Here is a 13,411-nt window from a genome sequence, read left to right as displayed (position 1 = left end):
TGTCGACGCAGCCGTTCTCATTTTGAGAAGGTTTAGGGCATTGGAGACCCCCCGACCGGGACCGAAGTGGGATTCGATCCCCCGATTCTCGTGTTGAGAGGCTACCGCCCCTCTTGGGCGACAATTTCCTTCAAGGAGTGAGCGGTTGTTAGTTGCCAATCAATGCCAAGTAGCAACCGCTTACTCTCTGCACTTGATTTCGTGCCATAGTAGTCGTGAATTAGTGCACGTCGCTTAATCTACTAATATGAATTGTCAGCTGCTACAATTTTTCGCCTCACGTCAAATGTAAATGGATTTTAATCAAATGTTGTGATTGTTTCTGCAGATAGTGACGGCCAATTACACGGACTTGCAGGACTACACGTACTACTTCGTAGCTGGTCCGTGGCTGTCGGTGAAGTTGCTCCGGCTGCTCCAGCTCTACCCTACTCCAGAGGATCCGGCCATCCTGCAGAGACTCAGCACTTGTCTCGACAACATCCTCAACCGAACCAACGTTAGCCCCCCCCCCCTCGCAATTATACTGATTGATATAGGAAAGAGTCAATAGAGATGTTTCAAATGAGTGTTAATAAGCTATCACATTTAGCTTGTTTCCGAAAGGCCTGTCAATTTCTCTCAATGTTAATCTTTGGTTTATGAAAAAGACTCATTATGTTTACTATCAAGTTAATAATCGGTTTTCCTAACAGGACTATGTCCTTGACTATGTGCTTGCACACCGGAATATAAGTCAGTTATAAGTGATTCTATGTCCTGGAATGAAACGAAAAAGTCGTCAGGATATTAAATTCGTCTCTCATATTATGGACGCCTAATTAAGTATACAAGTTGTGTGCGTTTTTTAAATCAGTTCTGATAGTTTCACTTGCGAAAACAATTAATCTATGTTGGAGGATCATTTAAACGTTTTTCAATAACCCAAGATTTTTTTTTTCAGGAAGCACCCAAATCGAAGAAGGTGCAACATAGCAATGCTAAAAACGCAGTACTTTTCGAAGCCATCAACCTCATAATTCACATGGAGAACGACGAGCGACTTCTCACTCGTGCCTGCCAGCAACTCTGTCTCTTCCTCTCCCACAAAGAGACCAATCTGCGATATCTGGCTCTGGAGAGCATGTGTAATCTGGCTAGCACTGGGTGTGGGAAGTACATAGAACCGGCTCAGTTGAACCCAGTTATTAACTCGTTGAAGAGTGAGCGGGACATAAGTGTGAGACAGAGAGCGGTGGATCTGTTGTATGCGATGTGTGACTACCAGAATGTGAAGACAATTGTAGCTGAGATGCTGTCTTATTTAGAACTGGCAGATTACTCCATCCGAGAAGAACTGGTTTGTCGTCTTGGATTTTTAAATGCAAAAACAATCTTTTTTATTCGACTTTTTATTTTAAGAAAATTGATGCATTTTTCGTGAATTCCTGTTATTGCCATAGAAATTGCACTTCATGCTGCGGAAATAATTTTTGTAGTGAATCCATGTCTAGGTGTTGAAATATCCCAATGTGAGGTATAACGTATCTAGGTATAACTTGACAATCTTTCTCGTATGCTTATTTCTGTATAATTCACTCCTATATGTACACTGGGAATTTAACAATCTATTGGGTACGGCGTAAAGTGGTCGATTTATGGAACTTTTGAAGACTTTCAATATTTCAACGTTCTAATTGATTTTAAAAAATCTTCTGGACAAAAATTTATATCAATTTTGCAGAAGGCATTTATAATCTTCATGGTTTCACTTGCAAAAGCAAGTATGAAAGGCCATTTTTTTAAAATCTGGTACGGTTTTTATTTGCCTACTTTTAAAACAGTTTTATACTATAACTGAAAGTTCTGTAATCGAGTAGTTACTTGTAATAGGGAACTAGTCATAAATTGAGGCATTGCATTACAGGTACTGAAAGTGGCGATCTTGAGCGAGAAATGGGCGAAGGACTACACGTGGTATGTGGATACGATTCTACGATTGATCAGAGTGGCAGGAGACTATGTCTCGGAGGAAGTGTGGCACCGAGTCATACAAATAGTCACCAATGTCGACACTGTCAGACATTACGCGGCTAAGACAGTGTTCGAGGCACTACAAGCCAATGCATGTCACGAGAACATGGTCAAAGTGGGAGGGTATATTCTAGGTGAGTTCGGACACTTGATAGCCAAGGATCCGAGCTCCACACCTCTCACGCAGTTTCAGCTCTTACATTCCAAGTTTCCTCTGTGCTCTGTGTCGACGAGAATAATGCTGCTCAACACATACGTCAAGTTTGCAAATGTGTTTGAGGAGTACGCAGGCGTCAAAGATGCTATCAAAGATGTAAGTTTTTTCTAATCTGCCGATGGAAAGCAATATTAAATCATCGTGTCTTTCTTGGTGTATGTAATCAAAGTATTGTCTGTGAGCTTACATTTAGTTGAAAATCTGAAAACGCTTGGAGTGCTTCATTATTTATTTGAAACCGTTGTTGCAGGTTCTTCTGAATGATTCCAATATTAAGAGCAGCGACGTAGAACTTCAGCAGAGGGCATCGGAATACCACAGACTGATTACTATGAACAACACGGATGTCCTGGTTAGTACGTTTCAACTCTGGTTGGTTTAGAACTTAAGTTAATTTTTTCCCGTTTTTTTTCAAAGGCTTAGCTGTGAAAGGCTGGCGCCATATTAAAAAATACTTTCTGGTTGTGTGTCAATTTGATATGTTGTGGTTAAATTAAATGAATCAAATTTACAGAATACTGTATTGGACGAGATGCCTGCTTTCCCCGAAAAAGAGTCGAGCCTTCTGGCTAAATTGAAGCAGTACAGTAGAACAAACGCAATTGGCGCTCAGAACGAAGAAGAGGAGGGTGAAACTGGAACTTCAAAGCAGATGCCAGCCGCCAAGGTCAGATCAACTGATGACGTCAGAACAAACGGCGAGGCTCCAGCGAACGTATCCGGAAAGTCCTCACCAGTTCCAAACATTCCGCCGTCAGTCTCTGAGGACTTGTTGCAACTTGGGGACTCCCAACTAGATTTCTCGACACCAGTTTCGAGTACCAACCCTTATGCCCAGTCGAATGCAGTTGGAGATCTAGGCAGTAATCTGGACCCTCTTCTGGATATTTTTGGACCTGGTCCGACTACTAATGGATCTCTGACGAATGGTTCACTCAGCTCTTTGCCCGGAGGAGTTCATCCAAATGCTGAAGAGGCTTTCAAGAGGTTTGGAATAGCAAAAATTGGAAGTTTAGAACTAACTCAAATTTCATTATACATATGTTTTACAAATTCTAAAATCATAAACATTTTTGCATAAGCATAATCGAAGTCAAGCAGCTAAGAAATCAGTGCTAATGAGAGAAATATTTGAAAATTTTAACTTCTCATAACTTAAGGAAACGATTAACATAAGAGCTGTTCAGTTGTTTACGGGGAGAGCTGCTGTTATACCCCCTGGTCAAAATGTCCATCAATTTTTTTGGTGTTTCCTGGGTTGGCAAATGCTGCCTCACCCAGAAGAAACGAGCACAGATCACGGATGGTCTCGAACCTCTAATCTTTCGATTGACTTGGCAAATTATCAATTCAGTTGGTTTAGATTCGTGCTTTCCGACTCAGGCGTGTTACATGAAGATGATCAGATCCATATTAGCGCGCAAATTGAACCCCGTCAATCAACTGGTAAGTCTCACTTATCTTGATTGTAAGTGAACCAGTTAAATTAGAAAAAGTCATTTATTATGGGCTAGTTGACTCATTGATTCTGTGGTGTGTTAGCTCATTTGATCATTTTGGTGAGTCCTTTTCAGCTATTAAACCTCCTTACCAAGGTAAGTGGCTTGCCATGATGATGTTACTCAACTGCTTGCGTTCCATTTGCAAATTACTAAAAATTAATTTATCTTCGGGATCTTCTCTATCATCTGTGATGCTGAATTTGTGCGAAACATGAACATATTTTTTCAGATTTTTTCTAAATCATCTTTTTGCTAAAAGTAATACTTGGGCGAATCGGATTTGCTTGGCAAGATTTCAGAAATTGAGTGAGGTTTGTATAAGATTTAGCCGCTTCTATCCGAGAAAAAAAAACCAGTATTATTTAAATAAAAAATTTCAACATTATCATTTAAATTTTAAAGAATCTCAAAAATTGCTGTTTTAAATGTTCGCGCTTTTTTAAACAACCTTCGCTTCTTTAAATTTGAGATACGAATATTTAAGAATAAAGTGCTTCTTGATTTCATTATTATTTTCGTTTATTCATCCATAAATAAAAATTCAAACACGAATAGTTCTGGAATGGCGTCAAAAAAGGCTGAGTTTGGTAGAAAAATACTCGAGCTGAATCAAAACAGTAGCTGAAATGTTTTTTTTTGTCGTGTATTATTTAAAAGAGAATTTAAATTATAGGTAAAATGCCAGCTGCATGTCCTTTCTACTCAATTAACAATTATTTGCGCTTCTTAACCAGTCCTCGAGAGAATAATTAATAATTATGGAAGTTTTTCCTTGTTAAATTGGGCGAAAAATAACTTGACACCATTCCATTTTGTTGCTTTCAGCACAACTGACGCTTCTGTTCTCGAACAGTGCAGCTTCTCCTCTCAACGACTTCAGCATCTCCGTTAAGTTGCCCGAAAACCTCTCCGACTTCTTATCTGTAAACGTAAGTGCTCTTTCTTTCAAATGGTCTTGTAAGACTTGATTTTGTCTATATGTTGAAAAATATATAATTTAAAATTTTATATACTGACAACAATTATATAATGAGAATATGATGGAAGACTTCGCCAACAAAAATAGGTAAAAAACGAACAAAGAAAAACAATATTTTTCTGTTGTTTCTCTCCCAATCTTTCAAACTTTTAATGTAAAAAATACTTTAAACGTTTTTTGAGTTCGACCTCAAGAGACGTGTTTCTGATTTTCCACTCATAATTGCATCTTAAGAATTTCACTCATCAGAGAGAAAAAATTGTGTTGCGGCATCCTATTATACAGTGCTGATTTAAATTAATCGGACAAAACGAGCTAAACTTGAAAATTAAAACGCGTTTTTCTCAAATTGGGTCAAGATTAGACAAAAAGTGAAGAGAACAAAAGTTGCTTAGAATTTCATCAAAATTAATATGGTGCATTTTTTTCTTCGAAATTCTCAACCAAAATTTTACCCCAAAAATGGGTCATTTTGGCTTTTTTCAATTAATCAAGAATTACACTGAAACTACTTTGTTAATTGATGAGAAAATTATATCACAAGAAGCCTCCTACATAGCCCAACAAAGTTTAAGAAGGGTTAAATCTCCAAAAACCAGTCAATAAATGTGATTTTTACTATATAAAACCCAGAATATCTGTTTTAAAACAAATTTTAAACAATTTGGGCAAATTTTTGAAGAATTAACCCTTCCTAAACTTTGTTGGGCTATGTAGGAGGATTCTTGTGATATAATTTTCTCATCAATTAACAAAGTAGTTTCAGTGTAATTCTTGATTAATTTAAAAAAGCCAAAATGACCCATTTTTGGGGTAAAATTTTGGTTGAGAATTTCGCAGAAAAAATTGCATCATATTAATTTTGATGAAATTCTAAGCAACTTTTGTTCTCTTCACTTTTTGTCTAATCTTAACCCAATTTGAGAAAAACGCGTTTGAAAATTCAAGTTTTGTTCGTTTTGTCCGGATAATTTAAATCAGCACTGTATACCAGGTGAAAATAAGTATATAATCAATTGAAAATAAATTATTAAATGAAAATAAGTGATTTAATAAGTTTGTTTAAACGCAGTACAAACTATGGTAACTTGTATACATGCAATTCAAAAACTGATATTGTAGAAAGATACCACATTGAAGCGATCTTTTCGCTTGCGAAAACTTATATTATTGATACTTTTTTTTGCAGAAGAAACAAACACTCGAGCGATCTTTGAATACTCAATCATTAATTAGATTACCAGTTAGAGGAAAACTTTCTTTTTGAGTTTTTCCATTATGCGGAAAATAGCGATGAACTTGTTTGCCCGGATCATAACGTGCTGTGACTGATTATCCATAAATTTAATTTTTCGACTTATTAAGAGTCAATGAACGTAGTGAAGACTCTTATATACGCCGTGATGTTTTTTTTAGGAAACAGTCAAGAAATCTATTTGTGCTCAAATTAAATTTTTTAAACTTTTTGTTTCTTTTCAAGTTCAAATGAAGGCAACCTCCACTATCGCATACTAAAAGTGTTAAGTTCACAAAAAACGTGATCAACAATAGTTTCGAAAGTGGATTATAATTTTTAGATTTTCTAGCGGAATAATAAATTACCTAATGATCCATTATTCTCAAATTTGGTGAAACTTATCAAAAAGTGGCAATTGTTAGTTGCTTTTGATGTTTGAAGCTTTATTGTTCTGTGGCATCGATGAAATACAGCCCTTCATACTCGTCAGTAAACAGACAAAACGGATTGATTGAAAAAGGATACTAAGTATTTTCAAAAAAGGCGGTAAACATAGTTTAGACTCTTATATAGGTAGCGTTTTTTTGCGTTTTTTTTTTCAGGAAAAATTTTTAAGTTTGTTCAAGCTCAAAAATAAGTTTTCGCGGTTTGACTTTTCATTTGTTTGTAAGTTCAGTTCGTTCCTTTTTTAAAAGGAAGGTAAACTCCGCTATCGCACAGCGAAAGTATAACGGTTACGAAAAACGTAATTGACTCCTAGTTTCGAAAGTGGAATGTAATTATCGAATTTCCCAGCGAAATAAAAATTTTACTTATTGATCCAGTTTTCTAAAATTAGTTAATTTAATCAAAATAGGGACATCTACTTTGGCCATCTACCTTAAGGCCATCTACTTTAAGGTTGTTTCAGGCCATCTACTTTTTTCCTTGAAATTCGAAAGTTGAGATTTTTTCAAAACGTATGTCCGTTTTTTTCAGTGTAATTGCGTTCATTGACTCTTAATTAACTTTCTGTTTGCTATGTTTTTGAACTCTTAATTTTGAAGTTGGGTAAACTTACAAATATTTTATACCGAAGTCATTCAAGTTGGTTTGATTTTAGAGAAAGTTTTATGCTGTTTTAAAACGTAATAACAGCATCTTTTTTGCTTTACGCCTGTTTAATGGAAATTGAAAAACGTGTTTGCTTACTGGCCTGTTTGGTTACCACATTTTCTGGTTACTCCTTTGTAACCGGCAACAATGTCGAAAAATTTTGTTTGTTTTACTCTTTAATGTTTTCTAATTTTTATTATCATTTTACTAATTGACTCTGGCTGGTGTATAGATGATTCCGATCACGCCTCCTTCCCTCGCCCCTGGAGCACAAGCGAAGCAGATGGTGGAAGTGACATGCAAAGCAGACTACATGACGAAGCCAATCCTCAATGTCTGCTTCACGTAATAACACCATCTACGTCTACTAGCTGCTTCGATTTTTGTTTGTTTGAGGTCATCTTCAGATGCAGATCTTCGGCTCTTTTCCAGTTTTCTCCCTTCGATCATATTCTGAAATTCAATTTAAGACAAATTAATAAGAGCAATGAACGTATTGAAGACTCTTACATAGGTCTTGTTGATTTTTTTTGTTTTTTTTTTCGAAAAAAAGTCTTAAAATATTGATGCTTCTAGGTATATTTGCACTTTTTGAGTTCAAATGTGACGTAAATAGCACTCTCCAAATACGAACGTGGAAATGGCGCGGAAAAAAAACGAGAATGATTTCTAGTTTTGAAAGTGGAATTTATTTTTAAGATTTCCCAGCGGAATAAAAATTTTACCTATTGATCAAGTTTTCTCGAGTTGGATTCATGTTATAAAAAAATCGCCAATCATAAATTGTTCTATTAATTTAAAGAGCTTAAAGGGCATCTATTTTTTTCTTTGAATTTCGAAAATTGAGATTTTTCAAGAAAGTCAGGGTTTTTTATGTTTAATTGCTTTCATTACTCTTTTCCAATCTTCGATTGGCTATGTTTTAAAACGTTTTTGACTTTCTAAACTGCAATAAAAAATGTCAGCGTGAACAAATTTCTAAAACATTTCGGAATTTTATGGGATGAGAAACGGGAAAAGAGCCAAACCTTCCAGAAGATTAGCCTCAAAAAATATTTTGATGACACAACAAGTTCTGTCTGTTATGGTTTCTTTTCTGTTCCTAGCAGCTCTGGAATTGTTTTTTGTTGCTGTTTCAGAAATGGAGGCAGTGGTCTTCCTACAAACCTGTCAGTGTACCTGCCCCTGCCTGTGAGCAAGTTTTTCCAGCCGGTCGTGTTCAACTCTGGCGACTTCTTCACCAAGTGGAAGTTCCTCAGCCAGCCTTCGCAGGAGTGCCAGAAGATATTCGCTGCCAAATTTCCACCCATTAACACCGTAACTGACCATAGCAAAGTTAGTACTTGGCCACTTGCAACCCAAAGGGATCATTAGTTGTCCTTTCATTGTTTCTAGCGCATCACTTTATGAATTTTGCTTGTATATTTTACCATTAACAATGAGACAGAAATTCTTCGTTTGTTAAGTTGAGCTTGAAGTTAAAACCCTGTCTCTATGAATACTAGAAATATCGCAACCTCAAACTGACTTAAGGTTGTTGTTGGTTAATTGTAAACTTAAATCAAAAAGTGTGCTTTGGTTGCAGCTGCAAGGCTTTGGCATGGGTCTGCTGCTCAACATAGATCCCAACCCGGCCAACTATGTATGCGCGGGCGTATTATACACCACCAGTGCTAACGTCGGAGTCCTGCTGAGGCTAGAGCCGAACCTACAGTCACAGGTATTGAATTAACCGCTGTTTTCATCCAAATCGGTGTAGTCGTAAAATTATTGATCACGGAGGTCAAAAGTATTGAAGTTGAAGTCGTAAAACTTAGAATCCAGAAAATTAAAAAACACCTGATCAATCAAATGAATCAATCTTTCCCAGCCATCAACAGTGTTTTTTTTAAATGTTAAGTTTATATTGTTTATTTTTTATACTGAACACGTGAATCCTGAATCCTTAGGCGAATGATTTCTCTCTGATTTCAGATGTACAGATTAACAGTCAGATCACTCAAATCTTCAGCTGCACAGGCTGTCTGTGAACTACTTGAGCCACACTTTTGAAACCCTCTTCTTTTCAATCCCTCTGCGAATTATTTCACGAGATAGCCAATGGCAAAATTATGACGTCATAATTAACTCTCCTCGGTCCTATTTCCAACTAGTCTGTTTTACGCAAGCGAGCCTATGTACTTCTGAAGTCAGACATTTTCAAAAGTTTGACGGCAGTTTTTGTTGCTACTTGCTTTTTATAGGTCGCAGGCTTTCAATTCAAGATGCTTACTTTAATTGCGGTTATGACAGTTAAATTTAATAATCTGTTCTTGTAGTGCTTCATCTCAATCAAGGCTCAATAAATTCTAGTGTGAGCAAAAATATACTCATAGATTTTGATTTTTTATTTCGTTCCAGAAATGGTTTCGATCTTCGTAATTATTGGTAAGTTCAAGACGTATATCTGCCTTTTACAATCAAATACGGTTTCTGATCATACGATAGAATTTAGCGTCAAAAAACGGACTCGGCTTCAATAACCAATCAGTTGTTGCGGCATGGCTATTCAAATTTCGACTGGTAAAAAGAGAGCTGGCTGCTGAATTTTTTTTGAATTACCTTGATCTACGCCTCATATATTGAATTGCAGATTTGACATTAATTTCAATTATCTCGATTAAACGTGAAGCCCAAAAATACTTGATAGAAAAAGCATTGATTTTTTCTGAACTATGATTCTTATTTGAGTGTGAAATGGTTCAATCGAATCCATTTTTTGCTTTTTGCTAAGACCGTGTCATACTACGCGTACGCTATATATGCAATGTACCATGCACATTTGAATGAATTTTTGTGTTTATTTATTCAATTCATTATAGCTGAGCTAATTGTTATCCCAAAATTATCACAAAAATCAAAATCCACAATTTAATGGCGCAATTGTATGTTACGATGATTTACCAATTGTTGCAAACACGGAAAACAAATCGAAGCAATATTTATATATTTTCACTGCAGAGGTAGTTTGTTGCCAGTATTGTTTATCTATAAATTAAAATGTTAATCTATTCTTTGTAGCCTTTTGAGACTGATTGTTACAATATTTATTTTGATCTGTTCCGACTCTTTCGGGAACATACCCAGGTTGATGCAGTTTTGCTCAAATGCCATTATAAACCCAGATATATATGCCTGATTGTGCTACAGTTATGATTCGGTATATCGCAAAAAAAATCCATTTTTCAATTTCTAGATACTGGCAATATCTTAGAAAAATTAGCTTGATCTGACAGTTTTTGGAATAAGACTCAAGATTACTTTTTATGATCTATCATGCGTGAAGTCGTGAAAAAAAGATGTGTTGAAAGGTGGAGCTTATTGAAGCCATTGTCACCCCAAACGTAATTTGACTTGCCCTGGTAAAAGTGGATAGGGTCTCGATGTCCAGAAATAAGTGAATGAAAGTTGACCAATAACGTGTATTAAGTATACCATGAGACGTAATTTTGCATCCTATAGATTGTATTGTATAAATCAAAATTGTTCTTCTCCATTTGAATATTTGTTTAGACTTAAATAAATTATGAATTGAAATTTTCTACTCTCGTCTCCGTTAAACATGTAAAGCGAAGTTTCATCTTGCGCGTAGTTTTCATGAAAGTTGACAATTTGGTTTAGTAGAATTTGAAATGTGTATATTATTTGGGACTCATGAATTTGAAAATTGATCAATTGTAATGCTGGCTATTGTTGTCGCAAGCCTTTACTTGCTACCGGTAGATGAATTCCCTTGCAATCAGCCGCTGCTTTCTATCCTTTTTTTTGCACCCGGGTAGTAATTGAATTTTTTCAGCTTAAGGAACAAACATTTATTGGCATATAGCAACAAGGATAGCCGGTTGCTGTGCAAGTAGCATAGACTGTTCCGACCATGCGATATTTTATTACAGATTTAAAAATTAAGAAACTTTTGTTTAATTTTTAGCTAGAGAGTTGAGAGTAAATTGGTTGAGTCTCAGTAATCAGTCCGTTACACTATCGGGCTTGCTAAAGTTTTGTCTTGGTATGAGCCTTCTTTTTTCCAAACGCACTCGCAAATAAACATGCTGATTTGGTGGCACTTTCGCTATAATTTCGATCTGTAGCCCTAGAAATGTTTATACCACCTGTTGTCTGCTTTATTTGTGGCTAGTGTTTGCCGATTGCTAAGCGTCCATGTCTGAGAGGTTAGGGCGTGAGATTCGGATCACAGGTTCGAGTCTGTCACGTGGCAGAATTTCTTAAAACTAATTCCAGGCTTAATTCGACCTATCTTATTTCACTTAATAGAGTTACTTTTTTGTCGTGGTTTCGCTAATGTTTACGAAGCGCAGCTGCGCCTCTTTGTAGAAGATATTTTCTGAAGTCTCAGAAGTTTTCCGTCTGAAATCTTATTAGTCTGAAAAACAAAAATTCGAACCAACTTTTCTCGACACCAGGAGACTTTTAAGAATCCGAATCACACTAATAGGGCTTTAATGTAATGCTTGACGCCATTTGAGCTTTCCTTGAGGTAGTCAAAATTGGCTGGACGAAAAACTCACCAAAAACGGAAACTTATCATAGTTCTTTTACACTCTTCGAGTGGTCGGAACAACAAGGTGAGGACTTCGACTCATTCAACATCGCATAAGCTTGCATCAAAAGAAGCTTCAAGAAAATTTTAAGCTCTGTGCAGCTTTTTTGGAAATTTTTCATCGCATCTGGAATCATATCTGTATGATATATCACTCAACACATTTGAAATTTGTTTGTGGTTTCTGGTTTTCGTCAAAGAATCTTAAGTTCCTCTTCTTTTTAAATGTACGAATAGCGACATGTGTTTTTGAAAAACTCCCTGGCAAATTTAATATATGTGATAATCGCAATGGATTTTCTCTGTTCAAGTGTTTTTAAAAGCAATGCGGTTTCTTTTTTAGGTCGTGTGCTTTTCTAGGAACAGTTAAAATGCGTTCATGCTCAAATTCGTTGAATTTTGAGAATGACATTTTAGTTTTTTAAGTGCGCTTCAATCCATTAGCTTGTAAGTTTGTAAGTCCTCATTTTGCATTAAGTTTGTAAGTCCTCATTTTTGGTGGGTTGAGTTAAGCAGCTCGTCTTTGAACTCCATTTTAGCCTGAACTAAGATTTTAATCTCCAATGTCGCTAAAACCTGCATAATGAGTATCGCGGGCGGACTGTTTAATTTCCTGGAAACTTAATTGTTTACAGTTCGTATACAATCCCAAAGGACAAAATACTCCAGGATTGAATCGCGCATAGGACCAAATCCCCCTAAAACAAAATCACCCCCCCCCCCCCCCCCGCAGTTGAATTAAACCACAAGGCGATTTCGGCAAACAATCAATTGATGAAAGATATTTACCAAAAACGAAGCCATTAGTAGAATTAAAATTAAAAACTAAAATTTCGAAGACAAATAAAGGCTTTGAGATAATCCAATTCATTGTCGTTGGGCGGCAGCGCGTACGATGCTCTTTATTCTACCAAAATTTTTCTTCTTTATTGAGTGTTTTTCCCTAGCTTCATTTGAGAAAAACTAATTGGTTGCAGTGACTGCTGCCTCTGAATGGCCTCAATATTGATTCATGTTTAAATAGAATTCAACTGGAATCAGTGGAAAAATCAAATAATAATGCTTTTAATGGATACAATTAAGTTTTCAGAATCTATTATATATTTAAATGCGGGCTTCACTATCTCGCCATGTTTAAGTTTTTTCAACGTATTATTTTTGCATGTTTAACAAAAGAATTCTTTCACGTTTAAGCTATCGTAAGCTATTGCAATGGTTAAGATTTTTTTTTCGATTTTCCTGTTTGAAATCAGTGTTTATTTCACCAAGTTTGAAAGTAGCAACCTCATAATGAGATGCTGTGAGGGTTTCCATGGATGTTGCGATTTCGGCCTCCATATATCAATAAGCAATTCGTTTAGGTTACGAGATACGGCAATTTTCGAGATTTTTCAAAAATTTCTAGAAAAATTGTTATTTTTTTAACTTTCTGAAAATTTGAAGTTCGCAACCCTTTAGTTGGGGGATGTCAGGGTAGTCTCATCAGGTGTTGCGAATCTTGCCTTCAAATCTTACTTCTCAAATCCTTGTAGTTTTCGAGATATGACGTTTTTTTTAATGATGTTTTCAAAATTTTCAAAAACTTAAGATTTTAAAAACTTTGAAGATCTCAATCCTGTAGTTGGAAACTGCGAGGGTACTCTCAGGAGTTGCGAATCTTGCCTCTGAATATGACTGCTCAAATGCTTTTAGTTTTCGTGATAGATTTAAATAGTTTCACAAAATTTGAAGTTCCCACTATGGCGAGGCTCTGTTAGGTTACTCCCAGGAG

At 36.1% G+C, this 13,411-nt stretch overlaps 2 protein-coding genes across 4 annotated transcripts in view; one reads left to right on the top strand and one right to left on the bottom strand.

Annotated features, from left to right (window-relative positions):
• The window catches only part of LOC134845125 (histone H2A.Z), a 113,281-nt gene extending 107,515 nt beyond the window's left edge, over positions 1-5,766 (bottom strand). The window contains exon 1 of the mRNA XM_063861992.1: positions 5,759-5,766. The gene's annotated coding sequence lies outside the window, so the exon portion shown is untranslated. The remainder of the gene's footprint in view (positions 1-5,758) is intronic.
• LOC134845124 (AP-2 complex subunit alpha-2-like) overlaps positions 1-10,632 on the top strand; it is a 606,200-nt gene extending 595,568 nt beyond the window's left edge. For 2 of the 3 annotated variants that reach the window (XM_063861988.1, XM_063861989.1), the window contains exons 6-17: positions 329-499; positions 944-1,339; positions 1,907-2,326; positions 2,481-2,582; positions 2,745-3,217; positions 3,594-3,676; positions 3,805-3,825; positions 4,558-4,661; positions 7,276-7,388; positions 8,183-8,378; positions 8,629-8,763; positions 9,018-10,632. In XM_063861988.1, the coding sequence (XP_063718058.1) occupies positions 329-499; positions 944-1,339; positions 1,907-2,326; positions 2,481-2,582; positions 2,745-3,217; positions 3,594-3,676; positions 3,805-3,825; positions 4,558-4,661; positions 7,276-7,388; positions 8,183-8,378; positions 8,629-8,763; positions 9,018-9,095 (2,292 nt within the window). In that variant the 3' untranslated portion in view covers positions 9,096-10,632. The remainder of the gene's footprint in view (positions 1-328; positions 500-943; positions 1,340-1,906; positions 2,327-2,480; positions 2,583-2,744; positions 3,218-3,593; positions 3,677-3,804; positions 3,826-4,557; positions 4,662-7,275; positions 7,389-8,182; positions 8,379-8,628; positions 8,764-9,017) is intronic. The other variant, XM_063861990.1, reaches the window with a different exon arrangement.
• The last annotated feature ends 2,779 nt before the right edge of the window (positions 10,633-13,411 follow it).

The sequence above is a fragment of the Symsagittifera roscoffensis genome, chromosome 4, assembly GCF_963678635.1.
Source record: "Symsagittifera roscoffensis chromosome 4, txSymRosc1.1, whole genome shotgun sequence".
NCBI lineage: Eukaryota > Metazoa > Xenacoelomorpha > Acoela > Convolutidae > Symsagittifera > Symsagittifera roscoffensis.
This window is presented reverse-complemented; position numbering and strand designations above follow the sequence as displayed.